Raw genomic sequence first — 27,724 nt, 5'->3', positions numbered from 1 at the left:
CACATCTATAATGTTGATCCCGTGTGTTTGTGAGCGTGCGCATGAATGGGGGTGTTTCAGAGAGCCCCTGTTCCCATGGGTATTGTTTAATCCCGTCTCTCATATAGAGCTCCCACCTACAACTGGTCAGATGGACCAGTCCGGGGAGGGGGGTGCACTGCTGTGTTGGCCCTGTACTGATCAGGCCCCATATCAACAGTCCTCCATCACCCCCACACTCTGTTTGGTACGGCCCGGTGCTGAGTACGTGTGGTTGTTAACACACTTACAGGTGTCTGTGGTCTGTAAGAGGTGGTGATACAGAGGGGATGAGGTCTGGTTTGGACTGAGTCGGGCCCTGCCTACAGCCCAGTCAGTTTGAGGTGATATACAGCCTGTTCTAGGCCAGGCAGTCTCAGGTTCACTCCTGCATAAATCCTGCTTTTTTTATGGGAAGCTGTAAAACTCCCAGGATTTTTTTTCTACCTCTTGAAACCAACTTTGAAGTTTAGGTCAGGTGTCGTCTGTTTTTTTTTTGTGTGAACTCACTGTCCTTTTTTGCAGCCTTGAGTCGTAATGTGGTAAGAAGTCCCTCTCGCTCCATTTGTTTTGTTCGACATCTGCTATGACTTTAAAACAGTGTGCCATTTCTCAGCTCAGCAATCACACAATGGATTTGGTGTTATCTACGAGTAAATCTGTCTGTCAGATTTCTCTGTACCTGAGCTCTGATGCAATATGTGGGAACGGAAAAGAAGGGGGGTGGGGGGGGAGAGGAGGAGAAAGGAGGGATACAGCTCGCACCAGCAGAATATCCAGCAGCACCTATTCAATGACATCATGGAGGGCTTCAAACGAGGCGAGGAGGGAGAGCACAGAGAGAGAGACAGACCCTTTTAGAATCACCTAATAATTCTATTACACAGAGCTGTGGGGCTTGCAAAAAATAAAAACTCCCTTCCTTTTCCTGGAAGCAGTGTCCTAATGTACGTTTAGGTGTAGAAGTGAGAAATATAAAACCAGGGAGAATGGAATACAATTGCCCAGAAAAGCCCATAGCGATATTACAATATTACCAGAAAATTAAACATTAGAAGAAAATATGGGAGCATTTCTGGGAACATAATATTGTTATTTTTTCTCAGCCCAGGCTGTCAACACCTGATTCAGATGTAATGTGGTTAAAAATCTAATGTTTCCATTGCTTTTGCATTTCCCAGCCATCTAAACATGTTGCCTCAATGCAGGGCAAGCCGGTTCAGGCTCCTCTTAATTAATCAATTCGTTTTTCCCGACCTTTGTCTAAGTGTGGGGGGTGGCCTGTATGGGAGATTAAGAGAGTCGTGGTGGGAGGCAGATACAGGATAACAGACATTTTTTCCTCTCTCTCAGTATGAAGCCACACATTCAAAATGAAGCCTGTTTCAAATAAAACGATACTGAAATGTAGCAATCTTTCTTATAATCTGCTTGTGCTTGCATTGTGTATCCAAGTTATTTTTATCATAGCCTTTTCAGTGTTCACATGATATGACGAATTGCAGTAGCAATAGTCTTGGATAGGATTAATAATTACCTATCAAATTGTATCTCCACTAAGCTCCAATTGCCTTATTTTTGTTGCATATACATGCAATTCTCAAAAGCTTTTAAAGCCATGCATGGAAAACCCGGCCATTGTTACAAATAAAATCAACATTTTTACATGTATTTATTTTCCTGGCAGTTTTTAATGGAGCATTAATGATGGACAGAAAGTACATTTATTTGGATTCATTATCTGATCTAGTCCTCATCTGGCAAATGAAGTGTTTGTTGTTTTCAGCCCATTCACCCACTCAGCCACTGAATCTCAGAAGAGACTAGGCCATGAAGATTAGAATAGAAAGAAACATCTTGTGATGATTGACATTGATTGCAGCCCCAGAAATCCACAGCTAGACTCCAGAGTGGGCCGTATGAACAGAACATGACAGGCGTGAGAACAGTGGCCATACTGAGTCTGGCCCTTCCATTGTAAACATGAAATGATCAGGGCCCTGCTTTATAGGATAATTATCAATACCTCTGCCGATCCCCTAGTCAGGGCCATATTGTGTTGGCATTGTGCCATTGATTGGGCCTTGTAGGGGGTAATTAGTGTGTGGGTCCATGGTGTGGTGTTGGGAGAGATGGTGTCACTGTGCTGTGTGGGGCACGTTGTGTGTCATTATAGGGTGTGTGTTGGGTGTGGGGTACAGTGGAGTTGGAGTGTCAGTGTGGGGCACTTAGAGGAAATGTTGGGGTTGATAGGTCAATACTGTGGAGTCTCTGTCCCCTGAAGGTCACTGCCCTGTTGAGGAATGTTCTAGTTAGTTTCAGAATGTGGTGTGTGTGTGCCCCCCCTCTCTCTCCGCGTTCCCTCTCTTTCCCTGGTGCTTGCTGTGATAGGGAGGATTTGACTGGCCCTGATCAATATTTAGCATCCCATGCATGAAAAGGCAGATGTTTGGAGTTTCCTTCTCAGAGACGAGAGGCTTCCCTTGAGTGAAAGGGATCAATGCTCCCTTCCGTCTGCCAGGTCTGTGGTCCTGCGGTCCTCTGAGGGGTGCGTGATGTGTGTCTCTCGACCCCGCGCCTGGGCCCCTGAGACCAGCCCGGCTCCCACCCCTCTCTTCTCCTGTCCTGTTAGTCCATAGACAGATACAGCCAGACACAGAGAGAGATACAGGGCTCAGTCCAAACAGAACAGTGTGGAAGAGGGCTGGGTGTTAAACAACAGGGCTGTGATTGGTAATTGATTTGTTCATTTGCGAACTGTGTGAGTGAAAGTGAGTCAGTGGTGCCTGGCTAGCTGTCTGCCGTCAGTTAAAAGCCCTTTCTCTCCCTCTCCTCTCTCTTTGTCTCTCTCTCTCTATCTCTCTCTCTCTCTCTCTCTCTCGCTCTCCTCCCATAGCACCTGCAGCATCAGGAGAACGCGGTGGAGGGAGATGCCTGCTACTACCACTGTGTGCTGTGTAACTACTCCACCAAGGCCAAGCTCAACCTGGTCCAGCATGTGCGCTCCATGAAGCACCAGCGCAGCGAGAGCCTGAGGAAGCTCCAACTCCTGCAGAAGGGCCTGCCTGAGGATGAGGAGGAGCTCAGCTCCATATTCACCATCCGCAAGTGTCCGTCTGCTGATACAGGTAAGATATAGAGCAGGAGGACTTACTCTCCACTATATTCTACAATGGGAGGACTTACTCTCTACTATATTCTATAATGGGAGGACTTACTCTCCACTATATTCTACAATGGGAGGACTTACTCTCGACTATATTTTACAATGGGAGGACTTACTCTCCACTATATTCTACAATGGGAGGACTTACTCTCCACTATATTTTACAATGGGAGGACTTACTCTCCACTATATTTTACAATGGGAGGACTTACTCTCCACTATATTTTACAATGGGAGGACTTACTCTCTACTATATTTTACAATGGGAGGACTTACTCTCCACTATATTCTACAATGGGAGGACTTACTCTCTACTATATTCTACAATGGGAGGACTTACTCTCTACTATATTCTATAATGGGAGGACTTACTCTCTACTATATTTTACAATGGGAGGACTTACTCTCTACTATATTCTACAATGGGAGGACTTACTCTCCACTATATTTTACAATGGGAGGACTTACTCTCTACTATATTTTACAATGGGAGGACTTACTCTCTACTATATTTTACAATGGGAGGACTTACTCTCTACTATATTCTACAATGGGAGGACTTACTCTCCACTATATTTTACAATGGGAGGACTTACTCTCTACTATATTTTACAATGGGAGGACTTACTCTCTACTATATTTTACAATGGGAGGACTTACTCTCTACTATATTCTACAATGGGAGGACTTACTCTCTACTATATTTTACAATGGGAGGACTTACTCTCTACTATATTTTACAATGGGAGGACTTACTCACTACTATATTCTACAATGGGAGGACTTACTCTCCACTATATTTTACAATGGGAGGACTTACTCTCTACTATATTTTACAATGGGAGGACTTACTCTCTACTATATTTTACAATGGGAGGACTTACTCTCTACTATATTCTATAATGGGAGGACTTACTCTCTACTATATTCTACAATGGGAGGACTTACTCTCTACTATATTCTATAATGGGAGGACTTACTCTCTACTATATTTTACAATGGCAGGACTTACTCTCTACTATATTCTATAATGGGAGGACTTACTCTCTACTATATTCTATAATGGGAGGACTTACTCTCTACTATATTTTACAATGGCAGGACTTACTCTACTAAATTCTATAATGGGAGGACTTACTCTCTACTATATTCTATAATGGGAGGACTTACTCTCTTCTATATTTTACAATGGCAGGACTTACTCTCTACTATATTCTACAATGGGAGGACTTACTCTCTACTATATTCTATAATGGGAGGACTTACTCTCTACTATATTCTACAATGGGAGGACTTACTCTCTACTATATTTTACAATGGGAGGACTTACTCTCCACTATATTTTACAATGGGAGGACTTACTCTCTACTATATTCTATAATGGGAGGACTTACTCTCTACTATATTTTACAATGGGAGGACTTACTCTCTACTATATTCTATAGTGGGAGGACTTACTCTCTACTATATTCTACAATGGGAGGACTTACTCTCTACTATATTCTATAATGGGAGGACTTACTCTCTACTATATTTTACAATGGCAGGACTTACTCTCTACTATATTCTATAATGGGAGGACTTACTCTCTACTATATTCTATAATGGGAGGACTTACTCTCTTCTATATTTTACAATGGCAGGACTTACTCTCTACTATATTCTACAATGGGAGGACTTACTCTCTACTATATTCTATAATGGGAGGACTTACTCTACTATATTCTACAATGGGAGGACTTACTCTCTACTATATTCTACAATGGGAGTACTTACTCTCTACTATATTTTACAATGGGAGGACTTACTCTACTATATTCTACAATGGGAGGACTTACTCTCTACTATATTTTACAATTCGAGGACCTACTCTCTACTATATTCTATAATGGGAGGACTTACTCTCTACTATATTTTACAATGGGAGGACTTACTCTCCACTATATTTTACAATGGGAGGACTTACTCTCTACTATATTCTATAATGGGAGGACTTACTCTCTACTATATTTTACAATGGGAGGACTTACTCTCTACTATATTCTATAGTGGGAGGACTTACTCTCTACTATATTCTACAATGGGAGGACTTACTTTCTACTATATTCTATAATGGGAGGACTTACTCTCTACTATATTTTACAATGGCAGGACTTACTCTCTACTATATTCTATAATGGGAGGACTTACTCTCTACTATATTCTATAATGGGAGGACTTACTCTCTACTATATTTTACAATGGGAGGACTTACTCTCTACTATATTCTATAATGGGAGGACTTACTCTCTACTATATTTTACAATGGGAGGACTTACTCTCCACTATATTTTACAATGGGAGGACTTACTCTCTACTATATTATATAATGGGAGGACTTACTCTCTACTATATTTTACAATGGGAGGACTTACTCTCTACTATATTCTATAATGGGAGGACTTACTCTCTACTATATTCTACAATGGGAGGACTTACTCTCTACTATATTCTATAATGGGAGGACTTACTCTCTACTATATTTTACAATGGGAGGACTTACTCTCCACTATATTTTACAATGGGAGGACTTACTCTCTACTATATTCTATAATGGGAGGACTTACTCTCTACTATATTTTACAATGGGAGGACTTACTCTCTACTATATTCTATAATGGGAAGACTTACTCTCTACTATATTCTGCAATGGGAGGACTTACTCTCTACTATATTCTATAATGGGAGGACTTACTCTCTACTATATTTTACAATGACAGGACTTACTCTCTACTATATTCTATAATGGGAGGTCTTACTCTCTACTATATTCTATAATGGGAGGACTTACTCTCTACTATATTTTACAATGGCAGGACTTACTCTCTACTAAATTCTATAATGGGAGGACTTACTCTCTACTATATTCTATAATGGGAGGACTTACTCTCTTCTATATTCTACAATGGGAGGACTTACTCTCTACTATATTCTACAATGGGAGTACTTACTCTCTACTATATTTTACAATGGGAGGACTTACTCTACTATATTCTACAATGGGAGGACTTACTCTCTACTATATTTTACAATTCGAGGACCTACTCTTTACTATATTCTATAATGGGAGGACTTACTCTCTACTATATTCTATAATGGGATGACTTACTCTCTACTATATTCTACAATGGGAGGACTTACTCTCTACTATATTCTATAATGGGAGGACTTACTCTCTACTATATTCTACAATGGGAGGACTTACTCTCTACTATATTCTATAATGGGAGGACTTACTCTCTACTATATTCTACAATGGGAGGACTTACTCTCTACTATATTCTACAATGGGAGGACTTACTCTCTACTATATTTTACAATGGGAGGACTTACTCTACTATATTCTATAATGGGAGGACTTACTCTCTACTATATTCTACAATGGGAGGACTTACTCTCTACTATATTCTATAATGGAAGGACTTACTCTCTACTATATTCTATAATGGGAGGACTTACTCTCTACTATATTTTACAAGGGGATACAGACACACTCACCAGCTACTGGCTGTACCTGTAACTGCTTCATAATACTTCACACAGGGACTAAAGTGGGCTTTATTTTATGTCCTCTGCGGTATCGATATGAGCAGCAGTGCTTATGTTAATTATCAAAGATAATTTGATTACTTTCATGGAACCAGCCACCTTTAGACAGTGACTGTGCTGCTGTTGCTGTTGTTATTTTCCCTTCAAGGGAAATGTAATGAAAAACATACTGATAAACTGATTTTAAAAAGTAAGTGGTTGAAATGTGAGTAAGTGTCTTTGCCGTATCGTATTCAAACAAGACAAACAGCTCCCAATGCCACTGAGTCTGTGCTATGATATTGATATAAGCAGGTAAAACGATTATAAAATGGTGGACAATATATTTTCTGTTTCACCTCAGATTCAAAATACAGCGTGCTCTAGATTGTTTTACTTTTGCTGGGACACTGTGCATATCTAACAGGAAAGCCACCTGCCCTCTGTAACTCCTCCCACACAGGTAGAAGGCAGGAAGTAGCTACTGTGCCCCCGTTCTGTCAGGCACAAACCCTACACTCTACGTTTATTTATATATTTTTAGTTCAGAATAGTGCATGTATTCAGAAAATGTATATTCAAATCTTTTTTCCTAGTCAAAACTAAATTAACTGTAACTAATTATTTCTGAATGCAGCCTTTTCCTATATATGCACAATTCAGTTGGATGCTTTCTGAGAAATAATACCAATAATTCTGAGATCAGGCCTTGCCTGCAGTGAATGGAGCTACAGGGCCTTGCTGTTCAGCCAATAAAGACACATTCAGAGATGCCATCAGGCCAGAGGTAGGAGGAGAAAAGCAGCAATAACAGATACACCCACAGCAGCAGCAGTAGAAGGCACAAACAAAAGCCAGGATTGGTTGTTTGTTAGGGGCCGATTTAAAAAGGAGTGAGTAGTGGTCAATTAACACTGTGTCTTAGCACAGATTTGGTTTTCTAATCACTTTAACTTCTGCACCCTGACAAAGGGCCTCCATTGTGTGTACCCCCGCAGAGTGCCGTCACTGCCCTCCCTCCCTCACACTCACTCTGTGTGTTGTTATGTAAAAAAAAAAGACCGGGCCTCTGAAGATGCTTTGTTCCAAGGAGGCAGGGATAATGAAGCCAGCGGTCGGGAAATTGCGCAAAAGGCAGTCACAGATCTGAGGCAAATCATTAGAGAACACATTTAGACGAGCAATTAAGGACAATTAAGCTTTCTGCTTACTGCACTCCAAATATGTTAATGACTACAGTACAGTGGACAAGTGAACATGTAAAAGCAAGAGGAAGCCCATTTAGGTTAAAAGGGTGGGGGGTTGGGGATTTTGTGTTAGAGGAAGGAGGGGGGCTGTGGTGTGGTTCACAAACAAGTCTCATTTTCTCTTTTTTTGGTTGAGGTTCTGTTTATTTATATATCTTCTTTCCTAACCTTCGATGTGCGTTAATGGATAACCCCGTTTGTAAGAAACTGAATGAGGCTAGCTATAGGTTAGGTAATGGGCTCCTGCACGGGGGTGGTGTGGGCAGAGCAACACACACACACACACACACTGTACACATACGCTGGGGGTGCTCCCTCCAGCCCCCCTTCGGAGATACATCAAACTACAGTCTTCCAGACCACATTATCCCACAGTAAACACACGACAAACACTACAAGATGGTGGATAAAAAACGTTCTACTCTGTGATAATTGTTCAGGCCGCTAGTGGGGTTTAGTTCAAGGTTAATGCCTGCATGAAGTGTGTACTTTTAAGATGACTTGATTGCCTTGCTGTCAGGTCCTTCAGTTGATTAATTTAATCACCTCATTTTTTCCCGAAAGTAATTCAGCTACTTTTGACCTGAGAGGTTGAGAAATAGAACGGGAGGGTTGTTAGGAATTAGATCACTAGGTTTGGCTGATTGTAACACACTGATGAAAGGCAAGGGGAGTTCATTGGAAACGTATCACAAGGTCAAAGGGTGGAATTGCTCATGTGTACAAGACGTTGTTTTATCAAGACATCCAGAGATCATTATGATCCGGTACTTTAACCGTAAGCATAGAGATCTCCTAATGTCTCTCCCAGTCCCTATCCTGTGTTAGTGACTCTGTTAGCGGCTATGCACCATGCTAAGGGCCGTTGTTGTCATGGTCCTGAACAGTCTGGCATCCTGGGACTTTAGAAAGCCAGAGGATCCTTTAATAGCCTGTGACTTGATGTTTACCAAACGGAGCTCTGCGAGGCCAAACGGAGCTCTGCGAGGCTCAGCGCTGAAGACCTGTTTGATTGTGTTACAAAGTCAGGCTCTGCTCGCTCCCGTCTTACAGGCCAGCGGACACTCTCTGCCAGGAAAAGGCTGGGCGCAGACCAAGAGCGTCTGGAACGGACGCCACCTCCCCTTTAAGAGCCAGGGCAAAGTTTCCCTCTCTCCTTCGCCCTTTATTTTCCTTTATATATAGTTTTTAAAGGTCCGTTAAATGAAATGAAGTGTGTAATAAAGAATGTCAGCCTTTTCTCGCCCCCCCCTCCCCCTTCGGGCACCTTGATCGAATTACGCTGATAATGAACATACCTTTTCATCAGCGAGAATGAACTGTTGTGAATTCCTAGACTCCTCCCCCCTTCTGCCAAACTACCGCTTCACCTCCTAATGCCTTGTCCCAGCACCAGTGAATGACCCAGTCCCCCCACCCCCGTTAGAGCTGAACCATTCCCTCCTGGTGTAATATTTAATTTCCTCCCCGCTAGCTCTTCGGAGGCGCAGGACCCTTTCTTGTGGTCGAGGCACAGTTGCTAAAGTGGTGGAAGGTTCCCCTGCTTGTTAAAACAAAGCTGACCCTGGATTTCTGGGTCAGCTAGGCAGTAATTCCCCTGACTGCTGCTGGGCTTGGAGCGCTGCTCTGTTGGTGTTAGGTGCTGGGCTACTAGTCTCCACAGGAGCTAGCTAGGAACTAGGCTTCCCCCAATCAGCAGCCTCCAATCAGCAGCCCTAGGAGCCCTGACCACTGTATCAAAGACCAGAGTGACGTCATAAAGGAAAACGCACAGATGACAACACAAGAAGGCTTGTCTCTGCAAACAGATGCAGGCAGCACAGAGACTAGGACAGTGTTTGCAAGGTGTGTAATCACACATGCACTCACACAGGAAGCCTTGCTGGGGGAAAGGTCTGTGTTTTTAGGAAGCTGTGGGGTGCGTGCGGCTGGGTGGGTGGAATCTGAAGGCCAGAGGTTTTTGGTGCCATGTCTCCCCTCTGTCAATGGAGAGTGCTGCTAAGGCGGCAGAGATGAATTAATTAGACCAATTAGACCAACGCTGGGATAAAAAGCAGCCATTGTTTTTAATTCCTGCCCCTTCTCTGAAAATTTGCTGCTTAAGCACGTTCCTCTGTGGATCTGCCTCCATTTGTCTTCTTTAACCCTTTCTCTGGCTGGCCGGGGGGGGACAAAGGAGGCCTCAGAGGGACCCCAGCCACACCCACACCCAGCCACACAGCTGTCCTGTCCCTGGGTGGAGAGGCCACAGAGCACAGCCTGCTGTTGCCCTGTACTAACACACTGCACACAGCCCAGACACCGACACCTCACTGGATACACTAGCAGAGAGAGGGAGGGGAGAAGAGACGAGAGGAGAAACTCTTGTTCCAGGTATGTGTGTGTGGGTTTTTATTGTGTGTATGGGGACTGATAGCTAGTGTGATACTCGGGCATTGGATGACACTATTTCTTATGAGTGATGTTCACCAGGGCATATAACTCACTGACACATTGGGGTTTCTCATTTCATAACAGTTAATGGACTAAAGTTATTTTTTGAGCACTGAACAGAATGAGATCATGCCTTTTAAAAATGGAAAAGTTAAATAGTTATTGCATGGTGGGTGCCCTTCTGCCCATGACTAGGGTCCTAGTGAAGGTGTGGTGGAGTGGAGCAGGCCACAGATATGGAGGGAAGCGGTGTGAGTGTGTGTTTCACAGAGGGAGTCTGTGGTGTGTGCCTGCACTTGTGTGTGTGTGTGTGTGTGTGTGTGTGTGAGTGGGTGTGTGTGTTTCACAGAGGGAGTCTATGGTGTGTGCCTGCACTTGTGTGTGTGTGTGTGTGTGTGTGTGTGTGTGTGTGTGTGTGTGTGTGTGTGTGTGTGTGTGTGTGTGTGTGTGTGCGGAGGAGGCTGAGAAGGAGAACAAACAGGGCTGACGGTGTGGATTAGCCCCTGCTGTAAATCTGCCTCAGTCACAGATGGCAGGCCCTTGATCACTGGTCTGTGACGGCTTGGCTCTCATCGCAGGAGGAAATCCCTGTCTGTGAGGTGGCTGGGAGGGAGGCTGGGGCCGGGGCCCGTCAGAGCATCCTCCACTCATTGTCTCCAGTCTCTCAGGACACAGGGGCCTGCCTGGTCAGTCAGGGGTGTAGCATTAGTCAGGGGGGGGGTATAGAGCGGTGACGGGTGGGCTGGATAGTGACACTGCAGTAGCCATGGTAAAAACCCTACCAGCAGAGCTTGCTACTCAGGTCTCTAACCAGGAAGCGCAGTAACAAGAGCCTGGCTGGCACATCCCAGTGGGTGTGGCCTAGCAAGTGGGCAGAGGAGCATGCAGGCTGTTTGCATGGGCAAATGGAAATGAGGCATAAAGATGCGTGGAATTACTGCATACTGGCGGAATCCAATTTGAAACCCGCTGCTTGTTTCACTAAAAGGGGTGCGCTTCCAGGGTCACACACTTAATAGCAAACCCTGTCCTGACAACAGAGGCATCCCTCTTATCCCCACGCACCTCTCTCTCTTTCCGTCTCATACATAATTCCATGGTCCCAAAAAAGCTGGCAAAGAGCTTTGTGCCTAAAAAAATGTGCTAATAAGGCAAATACCAGATCCTCACTCATCTTCTGGGGCCCCTAGCTCTCTGGCAGCCCTTACGGAGGCTCTTGGACAGCTGACAGGATATGTCAACAGTGGGGGGGAATGGTGGGCTTTAAAACCATCCTCACCTAAACTGGGTTGGAATATCTCACGCTCATGCAGTATAGAAGCCAGGTCCTCTCCCTTCCTCTCGCCCCCTGCCTGCCCCTGAGAGCTGCACATTAGCTGGGCTTGGAGCTTTACCTTCTCCAGCTCCCACAGTGTTCCTGAAGGAGCAGGTCCTGTGGCGGGGCTGTGAGAGAAGAAGGCAGGGGAAAGCAGGGGTGAGCCTGGCCACGCTCCGATGGCGTTGCGGGTGTGGCATGCAGCACAGCTCCCTCCCACAGACAGGAGGAGCACAGGAGACGGACAGCAGCCATCCCTGGAATGTCATCCTTTTTTCATGCTTGTAAAAATGCTACGTAAACCTTCCCAGAAACAGGATATTGTAGCCCCTAACCACCAGCCCCTTCTTCCACGCCATATTATGTCCAATCTGAAATGGACTTTGCTGTATGCTGTTTTAATAAAGGCTATTATTGCGGTGATGCAGAGTGGAGATGAGGTCTGGGCGAGGGCGGGTGAGGAGGGTTAGTAGGGTGAGGAGGGGCCCCAGTAGAGCCCGGGGCCCAGTGCCCAGTCTGGCTCCTGTCAGACGGCTGGCCTCTAATCCAGGACCCGGGGGCACAGGGAGCAGAGGAAATTGTTTGCTGTCCGCAGAACGTGGCAGGAATTTCATAAATACATTAGCTTTCATTTTTTTAAAACAAAACTAGCCTTTTATTATAAAAAAAACTGAAATAATGACTTTATAGACTTTCCAGTTGTGCACATTACACAGTCGCTCTCATATGGCCCTGCTGTCCAAACTCACACAAGGAAGTATTTTCTTTTCCCCTGGTTTATAGATGTTCTCTGTATATATTCTACTGCTGGCTCATCCTGCAATAGCAAATTGACCAGAAAGCCACGATCCTATTTTGGGATAGACTATGAATCAAAACGTCCTGTGTCCATATTCATTCTTCCTGCATTTCATGACTGTACCCCAGAGCACTAAGCACTGGGCTGGATGGCACTGACCACGGGCTGCACTGCCTCAGCCTCTCTCTGCCTGGCAGGTGAACAGACTGGCCCACTGTGTGTCTGTCAGTCAACCCAATAGATGGCCTATGCAGTAGAGCACCAGGCTTTAGGGGGAAGAGAGGAACAGAGAGGGATAGTGAGAGGAGGCCAAGTGAAGGGTGAACTCAGAAACTACAAAGATATTTTATTCAAAAACAAAGTTTAGACAAAATGTCTACTTTTCAGCCTGAACTTTTAACATGAAAAGTTTAGCATAATCAGATTTCTACATAGATACACTATTGAGTTTGTTCACTATGTGTGCTGTGCTCTGTGTGGGCTTTTCAGCATCAGGGATGGCACATGGGTGTAAACCTGAACTGGATTTTATGTTGCACACACTCATAAATGAGTGCACACATAGGTGTCCACACACACAGAGTTAGCGGGTGTGTGGGTGAGAGAGGCCCTCGCTCCCTGTCATCGAGCCCGTTTTCAGGCCTTTATTTCAGCCGCCGACGAGGTGCGTCGCCGTCAGCAGAGAGGAGACAGGCGGCGCATTATAATATTGGTTTCCCTCGCTCCCGTCATTACCAGACGCTCTCCTTGAAAGCTGATCCAAAAGATAGACAGTCCATCAGGAGACAGTCTTCTCATTTTTACTTACTAACCGTGTTAATGAGTTCTATTTCCAGGCCCTGAGGCTTTGCTGCTGCATGTCTGAGCAGAGGTGGGGAGCAGCGGTTTAGGGTGCTGGGTTGCACACTCCGGAGGGGTCTGCGGGGGGGTAGCCCTGCTTGCCTTCCTGTCACTCAGCGAGAGAGTGACCACAGACACTCCTGTGGGCCTGTCAGTCTGGCTTGAGGGCATAGAGGGTTGCAGGCTCTGTGGTTGCAGAAAGGGGAACTGAGAATAGATGCGCTGACGTACAGAGAATGGCTCTGATGGGTTTGATTAAACCAGCAGCAGCAACAGTGTCAGACAGGAAGCAGAAGAGGAGAAGAGGAAAAGCCATAAGTGCTTTGTGAGAGAAGTGAGTTCATGTTCATTGTATCATTTCTGATAGTGTGAAAAGAATATATGAGTTTTTAGTGACTAGGTTATTATGAGTTTAGTCGAGGTGAATGTTTATAGGATTCTACTGCAGCGTCTTTGCAGATGTGCAACATGGCTGGCTGTTGTTCCACTAGTGCAGACAGCGGCTTGGCAGCCATCTTGGTTTATTTAGAGGAAATGCTGTAATGTAAGTGTATCACAGTCAGTTCCCCAGTGTGACTCATTTCACTGGCTCTGTAATCACACTACACCAATAACGCCAAGTGTTCCATATAAATCCCATCCAATCAAAGCTCTGTATTAGGCCATCCTGGACAGAACACATAGGCACAAATCTATCACAGCCTAACATTTGATCGCTATACGATACGTCTGTAATGTGGCTACCTCTCCTGCCGATCACTTGTAACTTTTCATTTGACATCAGCAGATAAGTTTTCTTTGTAGCTTACTTGGACTTCCCCCAAGACACACATTTTGATCTCACGCCCAGTAGGCCCTTGTTCGGATACATTTGCTATTGATTGCGCTGTTTGTTTATGTCAGGTATTCTGGGAACAAGAGCCAATAAATTCTTAAACGCCGTTAGATCGCTTTATTTGTTGCTATGTTTTGGTGTTGCGAGACCAAGCAGTTCACTCACTGTCAGAATCAAGGCAGCTCAATTTGACCATAGGCAACATGAGAGAGTGGAGAAGTTTGGGAAGTTTAGAATGGAGGCAGGGAAAGCTTTATTTAGTATTTTTTAATAAGGCCTGTTTGTCCCCCCAGAGAGCACTGGTAGATCAAAGGCCATGATCTTTGCTCTGGATGAGTTCAGTCTCAGCTCAGCCGCCCTGACTCTCCCAGCTTCTCCCAGCCTGACAGCAGAACAAAACCAGGGAGTAAAGAATGCCCTCTCCGGCAGCCAATCTGCCCTCACACTCTGAAGGCTCCATTACAATAAAGGCAGATGAAACAAACACTGGCTGAAAGCAAGAGATGATTCATTATATGTCCCGTGATAGATACGAATGACTGGCGGAGAGAACCACTGTGGTGTCTGATTGTGTGTTTGTGATTTACACACCATACCCACTCTCTCTCTCCAACACACACATACAGCGTCGTGTATGTGTGTTGGCGTCATAGCCTTGTGCTGTCTGTCCCTCCACTTCATCAATTAATAGCAGCCAGGCAGATGGCAGTGATGAGAGAGGAGCAGGAATAATTCAATAGTGAACCCTGCAACCTTTACCTGTGGGCCTGCACGCCTGCCACTGATTCAGCCTGCGTCTGATTATTCTCTTAGGAGGGAGGGAGGGTATGGATGAGTGAGGAGAAAAATACATGGGGAAATATGAGTTGGTGAGAGAGAGAGAGAGTCCAGGTTTGTGATGGTTGTGACATTAGTACGATCTATCAGCAGTCCGTAGGGGGGAGCAGGTGTTTGGCTCAGCTCGGGATGTCTCCTGTTACCCCCGGCAACCATCATCACATTTCTCCCCACAAGGATAGGCTGGGTATCAACAGTACAGAGACAGGGATTCTCACACTGTCCCCCCGGCCTCAAAGGACCACTCTGGCCTCACCTATACACTACCCGCACTGGGCAGGCTATTGATCACAGCACATCTTCAGCTCCTGGCCCAGTGTCTGCATACTGCAGGGGAATCTCCCTCCCCACCTCAAACAAAGTGTTAACATTGGCCCTAATAGAGGATTCATGTTTAGATGCAGAGTGTTGTGGGGTAATGTGGTGGTGCTCTGTGGCTGCTGATTGGACAGCAGTTTCCGTGTGATGGCCTGTTTGTTAAAGAAGGGCCGGAGTCTGGATTTTGAAGTCAGTTGTGCCCATGGCCTGGGCTGGGTGGAAGTCTGGATTTTGAAGTCAGTCGTACCCATGGCCTGGGCTTGGTGGAAGTCTGGCTGACTCTATTTAACCAGATGTGAGGCCCTTTTTCTGCCCAGTGACGATCCAAGACAAGATGGTATTTGTTTTTGACAAACTGGGACATTCCTGCTGTTTGACTGGGCTAGATTTATGGCATCCCTCCTGATCCGGTGGAAGACATAGCCCTCACACTGTCTCTTTGTCTGGTTGGGCCCGCTGCCTTGTCACTGCTATTTTATTAGCTGCTACTAGACAGATTCACCCACAAGCCTGTTTAGATGGGCCAGAGGAGGCCGCCCGGGCCCACTGATGGATGGTATTTAAAGTGCAGAAACTCCCAGAAAAATGACTATTGCGTATTATTTTAGTGCAGTCTGGGCGCGGGCCCCTCAGACAGGGCGGGGCGGTGGAGAGGAGATTCACCAGTCATTAGAGCAGAAGCACTGCATCAAAGACATAACTCCCATCTGAAGGATTATATCTGCTTCTTAAACGTGTTGTATTATGTGTCTTGGCCATCCCCTCGACCTGGTGTCTGTTTACATTACAGTATGCAGGGCACAGCCACTGAGTCAAAGGCCTGCCTCTCAAACACTACCCAGAATGAATATGGCCAAGAAGACACGTGTGTTTCTCTCTGTTGTGTCACCCATGGGTTTCAGATTAAAGCTCTGCATTTCCTCGTGAAATAGTGCCTCATTTATGCTCATGAGTAGAAATAACTCAGATAAAAGCATGGGCAGATCTGTTTTCTGAATTTCCTATTGTCTTTGTTTCACACATTGCCTATAAAATGGTTACTGCAATATGCAATCATTGCCTGGTTGGTTACTGCATATGCAATCATTGCCTGTTGATTTCCAATCCCTGCAGCAGTTTATACGGGCTTTTTCCTTTTTTATTGTTCTGGGATTTTTGCCATGGTTATTTGTTGAGCCCTCAGAGTTCTGTAAAGCATATTCTTTCATTTAAAAATGAATTTGGAAGACACAAAGACGGGAGAGAGAGAGGAAAATATGTTGGAAGGCAGCAGAAAAACCACCCTGACCAATTTGAACCATTAAGATGAATAATCCACTGTTGAGAAAGCAAGCAAAGGTCAATTTTCACGCTACCTGCTCAGTAAGCATACAGGAGAGCCCGGCGTATCGAGTCGATTCAGCCACGCTGCACAGTCAAGACGAAAGGACACGCAATTCAGGCCCACTTTAGAGTTGTGCCGCTATGTTAGACCAAGTGCTGCTATAAAAAGATTTTTGCCTCGCTCACTCAGGCTGATGGTCTCATGCACTTGTTTCTGAAGTTTTAATGCTCTCCCTACCGTGATAAATGTAGACTTGGATGGCCAGTTTGGAACTAGTTTATTAACTTGGCCCCAAAAAAGACAATATTTGCCTTTATATAAGTCCTTGGTCTGAGATTCAGAATGCACAACAACAGCCTTATTCAGAGGCATAAGGTACAGGATAAACCCACAGCATCCAGAGAGAGTCTGGGCCTCTAGCCAGTGTTCCCACAGCCGGTGTCAATGCAGGTGAGAGCAACCTCTGTCTATTCAGGAGCAGGTTAGACAGTGCTGTAACACGCTGATGATGATGTAGATGCAGAGAGAGAGAGACAGCAGAGAGGTCAGTGTGCAGCAGGAAGCATAGCCCAGTGCACCAGACAGGCTAAAGGCCTCTCCTCTCCCCAGGCCCCACAGCCCTCTGTAGGGGACGGAGCTGGTGCTGCTCCCCTGTGTGACTCCTATTAGAAATGGAGGGGGATTACACTGTAGCGTCTAAGGTCTGTGGTCATCTGAATTTTAAAACAGGGACTAATGGTGTCTGAGAAGGGTGGCGTGGCACTCAGGGAGTAGTATTAACATCCAGGTCCTTGTCACTCTTCCCTGTTCCCTTAATGAACCACGGATAGGGAACTGTGTTGGAAATGACAGGCAAGTCAATGGCTATTAAACAGCCAGCACACACAGTTAAAATAACTAGACTAGAGAAACCCTGCTGTAGAGAGATGGAAGGGGCTAACCCCAAGCAAGAGCAGCCCGTTTGTTTGGAGATAATATGTACACATCTGCTACAGTTTGGGAGCTAGATAATGTACTTAGTTCCTGTTGGGCTGTGTGAAATATCATTTCAGAGGACCTGGTGAGAAAAAAGGCATGATTATGGGGTGTGTTTTGGAAATGAGTGTCTCTCTCGTGTATATGTTGAATATCGCGGGCACGTGGGAAGGTTGAGACGGGGCACATATTTGGGGGCGAGAAGCAGTATGGCGTTACAGTGGCGGTGTCTGAATGAACGGTGCAGGTCACTGTCAATCAGCCAGACGGAGCGCTAATCTGCCGTTTGTTTGGTTTCCTCTGGTCCTGTGTCAACGGGGCCCGATATGGCAGGGGGAATTGGGAAAAATGGACCGTGTTTTTGTCATGTAAAACGGGGCGAGAAAATCTAATTGGGTGGGGGAGAGAGAACGATGTCTCCTTTGTTTAAGGGCCTTCCGCAGTCACTTTCCAGGCCCCATTGTGAGTGGCCCACAATAGTATTAATGTGTGCTCCTGGCCTGAGCTCTTCCTTTCTGTTGCTCTCTGTGCAGTCAGCTCCTGTCCGTTCCACTCTGTCTCCACGCTTCACCTCCACGCTCCAACAGCGCTGAGGACGGGGCACAGAGACCCCTCCACCACTACTACCCTTTTCCCAATCCCATATACCCCCCACCCCCACCACAGCCTTTACCCTGCCTGCCTGCCCCGTTTTCTTATTCCAGACCATTAAAAATAAAGAAATTGAGAAAAGACTCATTCTTTCCCTTCTTTGTCTGCCTTCCGTTTCCCGCCTCCGGAAAAGTATCTTTACATTTCCTGGTACATGTTATCTGATTTCAAGAATTCTGTCATTTAATGAGAAATGATTGGAATTGATTGCTCAGTAAGTTAAGAGTCAGTACTTGCCATGAGGGGTGACCAAATTCACGATGAAAGATTTGTGTCTTCATCAAAAATAAGTAAATACTTTCACTTCCTAACATCATGAGAATACTGGGCAGTGACTCATTTGATTGAGAGGTTGCTTGTGATACATTACTACTTAGAAGAAGTTGTTACTTCAGCTTACCTGCCAATACAACATATTAGTGACCATAGTTAATTGGAATGTTTCTCTATTGTAGTGAAGAGAGGGCAGAAACATTTGTAGTTGTTGTTGTGTGTAATTGACCCAAACTGTTGGGTGACATTGTACCTGATTGTCAACAGGCAGGTTTGGAGTGCACCCCTGCACTTACTGTGATTTCTCTCAAGTGTGATGGTGGTTAGTCTTCTTTCATCTAAAGATAGGAACCGTCTTTAAATTAGCCCTTGAGCCTCACTACAAAGAAGTGCACTTAACGCTTATGTGAGTCCCAATACAAATCCCCTGTGATTGGTGAATGTCTACCTTTTTCATTTTATGACATTATCATATTCTAATGCACTAAACAAAATTTAATAGCAAAAATAATAATAATACAAACCTGTGTTAATATAATATTTCTTTATACAAAAGCATAGCTGGGGGCAGGCAGACATGTGAGCTTGGTGAGTGGCACCATCCCCAACCCTGTCCATGTGCAAATTGAATAACGACTAACCTCGTCATATTTAGTGCACTATTAATGGCCCTGTGCCTTGTGAAGGTGTAATCATGCGTGATAAAAACCGGGCTGAAGTTACTAAGCTACGAGCTCTCTTGTGTGCATTAAAGTGTCCTTTTTTTGTTGCAAAGGTCATTCATAACTTGGTCGCGCCGTTGATGTACAGTGAGAGATATTGATTGATTAATGCATAAAGTGCTCGGAATCCATTTGGCTCTGTGAAAGGGAATGGGAGAGAAGACTTGCTCTCTCTCCCCCCCTCTCTCTCTCCCTCTCTCTCTCTCCCCCTCTCTCTCTCTCCCCCTCTCTCTCTCCCTCTCTCTCTCTCTCTCTCTCTCCCCTCCTCTCTCACTCACTCTCTATATTTTCACCTCTCCCCCCATTGTTCGAAGGGCATAATTTTTCGCTGGCTAAGTTTAAGGGACAAAAGCCCCGGATTCTGCCAAGTAATGCATTCAAAGGAACATTGATTCTCATCAGTGTCAGTTGAATTACTCTCAAAGGCTTGACAAGGAGTTGCTCTTATATTAGCCTGTCACTTCTCCTGCCCCCAAAAGAATGTGTAGCTGCAAGGAGAGTTAGCTAGCAGTCCACCCCATCTCCAAGAACACAAGAAGATAATGTTTTATCTCCAAGTACAGAAAAGTTATATTATCTTTTTACTCTGAACTTTTCTGCAATGTTAACTCATTTAGTTAGATGGTGGATAGCCTGGCACAGTCACGTTCTCTCTCTCTGCCGATCCTCATTGTGATCATTGAGCCTTCCATTCATATGCAGTGTACCAGTCATTGGTCATGTGTGGTTAATATTGGTGATGTCACAGGGTGTATTTTGCTGGGTTTAACCCTACCACGCTGTGTCTCCATTGTCCGTGCCTAGATTGATTCTTGGAGGACATGGATATGCTCCCCTCCGAAATCTGCGTGCCTCCTAAGGAGGTTTTGAAGAGCCTTTGAGGGCAGGGTCAAGGGGTCAGTACCTTAGCGCTCCGTGACAAGGAAGAGGAGCCCTTTATCCCCGAGGCCCCCGGCGGGGAGCCCTATGAAAGGGGCCTGAGAGACGGCCGTTCCCCTAGAAACATGGGCTGCATTAGGGATTCAAAACAGAGTGTGCCATCCTCTGCACCTTTCATCTCCACCGGGGTCTGCTCCATTAGGATCTTTTATCTTTGTGCTGATGGCTGCTGCTGATAATGGGGCTGCCGAGAAAAGCCCCAAAAAGTAACACACAGCCCTCCTCCTCCTATAAGTGGAATAGCACATCCATCCATCCTCCGTGTACAGATTAGTCCATGCTGAACAAGCCATATGGTTATGAGAATATGTTGGTGTATTTTTTTTAGGAGAAAACACTACGCAGCATTGTGAATGTTATTTGCTGTGGCTTGCTGTGTTGCTAATGGTTTGTGGCCTGACCGCAGTGGCAGCCATGGCTACAGCGAGAGCACTGGTGTCAGCTGCCTTAACACTCTACAGCCCCTCCCCCTGAACAACTGTGATGCCCCCCTCCCTTCTCCATATTGCTGACAACGGATGGTGTTTGAATGATGATTCATTTTTAACCAATAAGATATGCAGTGTGTGTATACATTTGAGCTATTTAGCATCTGGTTTTGTATTCAGGGATGTTGTCTAGGTCTGTCTGGTAATGCAGAAAAGCAATATATGATCGGCCATCGCCTTGTAGGTGGAGGTATGGAGAGATATTTGAATTAGTCTGCTAATTCTTCTGTAGAATTGCATTACTGCCCTTCTGTCGTATCACAAGCATCTTGAAAAAAGTTGCTTTTGGGGAAGAAAACACAATCGCATAAATGGTAAATAAATGGTATATTTCATGCAAGGCAATGTTTTTCAAATGTTATAGTAATTATGAGAAATAGTCTTGCTTTCACCTACAGAGCCAAGGCAAAGCGGGGAAGGAACACACTGAATAATCATTGTGTTTAATGCTCTAGTCATAATCCCAGGTTTTATGATGGTTTTCTAATGATTTTCTAATGATGTTAAATATTAGTAGAGAGTAAACCCATAATTTGAACGCAGCAGTCGTTTTGTCAACGCTCTATCAGGGCACCCGATTGCAACTGCAATGAATATTGGGCTGGGAATGAGATTTAAGGGCCATCCCTTTTGGTGTTTTATTTTGCCGACTCCCTGTCCGCCATAAATCCTCATCGCCGAGCTCTTGAAGCTAGCGCCCTCGCCCTCACTCCCCAGTTGGGAATACGATTCGGTGCAGGGGCCATTTCATTCAGGGTCACTGTCCGTCCACCACAGTCATTCGTAAAAAACGCTGGAGCAGTCCCTGTGGAGAAAACAGTCCAGTGGCCTCCTGGGAAATAAAAAAGCAAAGGAAGAAGAGAGAGAAGGAGGAGGAGAAAATGGAGGGAAAAATGTCAGGGAGAGAAGAAGGGGGGAAATGCTTCGAATGGCTATCAAACGAAATACAGAAAGCTCAGTCCCTGATGAGTGACAATGTAGAGCAAAATATGTATTGGAGACAAAGGCTTTGTCTCCTTCCTGGGCCTCTTCAATGAATTACACCGCCCCCCCCTAGCTTTTTAATTAAATGGCTGCAGCTCCATCTCTCTATCCGTAGCTCCCCATTACAGAGGCTAGATAAGGGATTGCTATCTGTAGCATGTTAAGAAAGGCTGCTGGGCAGCGAAGCCTCATGAAATTTGTCACAAGATCTCATTTTCCTCATTGCCAGACTTGATGCTTATAATTGATATGGAGGCAGTAGTCATTTATTGGCCGTCCGCAATTATTATCGCCTACGAACGGGGGGATGTGACTGCAATTTAGTTGGTGGGGGGGGGGGGGGGGCAGTAGGTGCGTGTGTGTGTGTGTGTGTGTGTGTGTGTGTGTGTGTGTGTGTGTGTGAGGTAGTGGTGGTGGTGGGGGGGCATTAAGTATGTATGTGTGTGTGATAGTGGTGGGGGGAATGTAGTTTCAGGTTGTGCAGGTTTCTTCATTTTTCTTGGTGTGTGTGTATCTTGGTGTGTGTGTGTGTCCAACCGTCATGATCACTGCACTGTGCAAATTGATGGTGGCCCCGTATCATAAACAATATGTGGCCTCTAATGCCTGTGTGAGGAGCCGAGGTCACCACGCCAGCTGGACATTCACACACAGCCGGGGGGTGGGAGGGCCGGGGGGGGGGGGGGGGGGGGGGGGCAAGGCAGAGGGGGCTGGAGCTGCAACGCTTTGTCCACTTCTCTCTCAAGTCCACATTTATTTTGTCTCTTGATCTGCTCTGGGGGTTTTTCCTGGTATAATGATGATCATGCGAGAGCTGGGATTGTTAAAAATGTAGTCATTTGAATACTGAAGAGGATCAGGGACTCACACTCCATCAGGGGGAAATGCAATCAAGCATTTATTATTATATTTTTAATCAAAATGTGAATTTATTTACCTCATTACCTTTCGCTGGCAGATTCAGAAAAATATAGGGACACACACAGTCTGCACCCAGAGGGAGATTTGTCAGTACAATCTGAAATAACATGAGAAATCAATCACGGGCTTTTGGAAGCCTTTCCTTGTTTAATGCACATCGGAGCTGTGTTCTGATTTTAAACCACCTCCCAAGTTCATAAATTTCCCTGTCCTGGTCATAACATTAAATAAATAAATCTTCAGATTGCCAATGCAGCCCGACGAGGCGCTGCATTAAAAACATGCATTCATTAACACAGAAATATCATTAGTGATATGAAGGCAGCACTTTAGTTTAAAAATGAGGCAGCTCAATGCCCTCTATGTGCAATGTGGGTCACGTGAACTGTCTGGGTTGAGGACAATGTGCTACTGAAGGTGTTGTCCACTCATTAGCAACGCCGCAGTGGCCGGTTGCTTCCCTGGTGTGTGTGAGTGGGTGTCTGCTTGTCTCTCAGTGTATTCATGTGTCTGGTGTTAACCCATGTTCATGTATGCAGTGTGCATACTGTGCAGGTGGAGGCATTAGAAAATGGGAAATATGAGACTGTGAAAACGCAGGACAGCTCTGCAAAAGGCTAGCTAGTGGATCAGAAATGAATGAAATTAGATGGCTACTTCCCTGCTTGTTTTCCAGAACCTAATAAACTGATGTGGAAGGTATTGTTTGAACCCCATGTGGTTTATAACTATATATGTACATACACAAGCTAGTATTTATAACTATATATGTACATACACTAGCTAGCATTTTGATGTGTGCTTTTCATTGTCAGTTTGGCATGTGATGCTACCTTGGGAAGAATGTTAGCTACATGCCTCTAGTCTTTATCACTCTTTGATGTGCAACTGCTCATGTAGAATATTGCTTAAAGGTTTACCAACACTCCTGTTTTCCCTGTTGTGCAGCCGTGAGCACAGTGGTGTGTGTGGAAAGCTGTCACGCCAGCGTCCTCCAACCAGCGCCACGTGGGGAGGGGGAGGGTTGAGGGCTGTCACCAGCGCCCACTACAGAGCATGCTCAGTGTGTTCGGGAAGAGGGATTCTGTTTGTTGTGTCTACCTGCCCACCTGTTGTGCTGTTGCAAAATTAGACTTTCAAATCAAGAAGCCAGTGGTGAAAGCCTCTGCCTTTAATAATCATACCTGTTTACTCTTCAGGGAGTCATCCTTAAATGCCCTCCTCGAAACGTCCAGAGTCCTTAATAAAGCAGACAGGCAGGCAGAGCAGCCATTACACTATTATCTGGGATGTGAATCATGCAGGAGAGAATTGAGAGATGGAGGCAATGGAGGAACACCGGGGAGGAGGAGGAGGGGGCCTACTGCGCCCTTCATGCTATTATCTTTATAGCATAGCAAAACATGCTTCAGGCAATCAGCATGAAATTGTTAATTGCTCAGCCCACTTCTGTGTTGCTCTGGGGACAGGGACTGAAAGAGCCTTCAGGAGGACTCGGATCCAGCGAGTGTGGGGTGCCCGACTAACTGCCTGCACGCCTAGCCTCAGTATAGGACACAGTAATAACACTGTCAAACAAACAGCCACCCCCCCCCCCCCTCTCTCCCTGACCTTCACAGCATTCATAAAGTGGAAATACAGTTACCAGAGGCACCTTTTAATATCTGTACTACAGTCTAGAGATATGTTTTAGCCAACAGTTTAGTACAAATGTATGTTCCTGTCGCATTTATATGCAGTAGTATACTCCTCAGTGATGTTGAGTTATCTCACTAACGTTGCTATAAGGTTGTTTGAAAGACAAGGTTTTAGGCAGTGATGTGAAAACTGGTCATAAGGTTTCTTCTACCCTGAAAAAGCCCTAAAACACTATAACCTCTGCCTTTAGTGTGGAAAGGCAAAAAGTAAACTTTAAACAGGAAAAAACAGTCAAGCCTGTTTAGCCTGTGCGTGGGTGCAGTCATGCATGTGTCTTGGATGAGTATATGTGGAAGCAGGCCAGGGTGTGCATTTCGGGGTGAGGTGTTTTGATCAGGCAGTCATGGATGTGAGGAGTGTGGCAGACAGAAGAGAATGAGCCCTGGCTGTACCCATAACAAAGGGAGGCCTTTGTTTTTTAACAAGACTCAAGGGGGGTGATTGCGCTCCTCCGCTCCATGTGTGGTCATCATAGATTGCAGTGGTCCTACACCCCCCCCCCCCCCCCCTACCACCACCACCAGTGCTCTGAGAAGGAAATATTAGACATCTTTTCAAAAAGAGCATTACCCCCCCCCCCCCCCCACACACACACACTCCATCACCCTGCTACATGCACAGTCAGTACCCACGGCCCCTCCTCCTCTCTGGCTGTCATCTTGGTTCCTGTTTTTAAGTTGGCTGGAGCATCATAGTAATACGGCCTGTCATGCGCACTGATCGTCTTAGGCGTGGAGGAGGATGAGCCCTCACAAGGTGTTGTCTTCAAATAGGATTTCTGCGAGTGAGACATCCTCGTTGGGCGATATCCCCCTCAGAGCAGCCCCTTTCTTACAGAATGATCTGTTATTAAGCAAATGAAGTGCTGCGGGCCCAACGTTAAATCCCTCCACTTTGTCATGGTGTGCTTTCAGTTATCACACCCTGCTCCCTCATTCATCGCTCATGTTCTCCCCGACTCTGCCCACGTTTTACTGGGGCGACACTACACTGGCATAGTAGTATTTAAAGTCGGCCATCCCTGTGGAACAGCCGTGACAGAGAAGAGGATTCTAAGTGCTAATCAATGAGTCTTAAAAAGCTACATTGATCTCAATTTGAAAAAGGAAGTTTGAAACAAAACCTTCGTTTTAGCCAGTCAGAGCAGACTTATACAGTTAAAGAACAGGGGCTGAGTGCAGTTAGCTGTGATCTGCTTGGGAGTATCAAGGGATGGGTGTTTGAGATGTGCCACTTGCCATGGTGTGTTTGGCAGATAATCCGATTGAACTTCCTCGGCTGTCTGCGAGGAGTGTGGAGAGTCAGTGAGTAGTGGACTCTCCTGTAGCGTTAACCATTTTGAATCGGTCTGTTTTCACCCACTGGAATCTTCTAGCTTCCTGTTGTTAAAGGGAGACTTTTGACGTCTGCGCCCCCAACACTGGTGTGTTACTGAACTCAAACCAGACGTCTACACCCCCAACACTGGTGTGTTACTGAACTCAAACCAGACGTCTACACCCCCAACACTGGTGTGTTACTGAACTCAAACCAGACGTCTACACCCCCAACACTGGTGTGTTACTGAACTCAAACCAGACGTCTACACCCCCCACACTAGTGTGTTACTGAACTCAAACCAGACGTCTACACTCCCAACACTGGTGTGTTACTGAACTCAAACCAGACGTCTACACCCCCAACACTGGTGTGTTACTGAACTCAACCAGACGTCTACACCGCGCTCTGCCTCCCTTGCTGCTTCGCCACACCTCCACCCAGTCGATTGAACGTGTGCCTCTCAACTTAAGCAATAATTTAATAATCTCTTTAGAAAGTCTACTTTGACATGGCCTTTTGTCTTGGTCATCCAGAGGCCGAGGAGAATGGGGGAGGGGCGAGGGGAATGTCAGCTGCTAGGCAGGAATTGATTGCATTAATTGATATGCCAATATGTAAGCTTGTTACATCCACCATTGCGTAGGATGATGGCTAACAAGTCCTGCTGATCAATGGAACCAATAAAGGCTTCATCCATTAATGAGCAATGTGGTAATTGATGTTATCCCTAAACCAATTAGAGCAGGCAGTGCAGCAACTGGTGAGCACAGCCAGTGGCCCTACCGGTTTACCTCTTTTTCTGTACTTCTCTCCCTGCAATCCTCTCTTCGTCTCTGTTACTGTTGGATTAGATGTGACTGCATTCTGGTCTATTCTGTTGACTGATTGGATTTTTAGGTTTCTTCCCCTACCTGACAGTTTATATGTATTGTAAGGGGCCTCATTTCCATTTCCTGTGTTTCATTCTGTCATTTATATAGTGCTACTTCCTGTCCTCGACCCAGACTAATCCCTTTGTGCAGGAAGTGTTGCTTTACAGACATTGTTTTCTGATAATGACACCGTCTTACCTAGCTGGCAGTGGGTGCTAGGCTAGGAGGGTTGGTGCAGTCACAGTGTGGTACCTATCTTTACAGAATGTCTCCCCCAGTGAACAGAGCCCAGCTGTGAGCGCCTGCCTCGTTGAACAGCTGGAAGCAAGTGAAAGGCTGCGCAGCGACAAGCCCAAGCACTCAATAAAATGGCCTCTGATAGACACGCAGTCTGTACAGGAAATACAACACGCTTATAAATCAATACTATTGTTTTCACGTTGAAGAGCAGGACTAGTCCTGCCTGGAATCCATTACCTCACTTATCAGAGAACGACGTTTCAACAGAGAAAATGTTTTCTCTCGCTCGCTCTGCCTCCCTCTCTCCCTCCACATTCTTGATTGATGTGAAGAAAGTACTTATTTCCTCATTCCAGAGCAGGGTTATTACTACAGGAGCTGATATTGAAGATAGGGTGACACCTGGTAAATCTAATTGAAGACTTGGACTCTGAATTTGGAAACAAAAGAAAGCGAGGAAGAAGACTGATGGTACTTGGTCAGCCGTTGCTCCTAAGCCCTGGTGTCTGAGTAAGTAGCTGAGTAAATGTGGGTTTTCTCTCAGTGAGAGTGCTAACATGGTGACTTGGCCCTCTGTAATTGTTTTTCATAAATTATAGAGGCTGGTCTTGAATATGCATTTGTTTGCTGTCGCAAGGCCTATCAGGAATTGAATGATACACGTTAAATGTGTGATGTCTTGCATGGTTAAGTAATGTCAGGGGACAGTGAGTCATTTCTCCTTTCTCACTCATCAAACAGCTCCTAACTGAAAGCTGATATGAACAGGTGAAACTGATAACATACTGAGGAAATCTACTCAGACTGTTCCTGAAACTACCCCACCTTTAAAAGACAAAAATATTGAACTAAGTGTAAGATGATTCGTTTGTACAATATATTTTCACCAGAATCCAGTTTATTTAGTGTGTGTTGTGGAAGTGGAGAAAGACCCATCTGTCT

The 27,724-nt window shown here is 45.4% G+C and overlaps 1 protein-coding gene across 2 annotated transcripts in view; it reads left to right on the top strand.

Annotated features, from left to right (window-relative positions):
- LOC110506519 (zinc finger homeobox protein 3-like) overlaps window positions 1-27,724 on the top strand; it is a 193,545-nt gene that overhangs the window by 107,483 nt on the left and 58,338 nt on the right. For both annotated transcript variants that reach the window (XM_090222314.1, XM_021586186.3), the window contains one exon: window positions 2,915-3,146. In XM_090222314.1, coding sequence (XP_090078440.1) covers window positions 2,915-3,146 — 232 coding nt within the window. The remainder of the gene's footprint in view (window positions 1-2,914; window positions 3,147-27,724) is intronic.

This window comes from Oncorhynchus mykiss, chromosome 26, assembly GCF_057628025.1.
Source record: "Oncorhynchus mykiss isolate SJ-2025 chromosome 26, ASM5762802v1, whole genome shotgun sequence".
Classification (NCBI taxonomy): Eukaryota; Metazoa; Chordata; class Actinopteri; order Salmoniformes; family Salmonidae; genus Oncorhynchus; species Oncorhynchus mykiss.
Note: the sequence above shows the minus strand (reverse complement) of the source record. Positions and strands in the feature narration are given on the sequence as shown.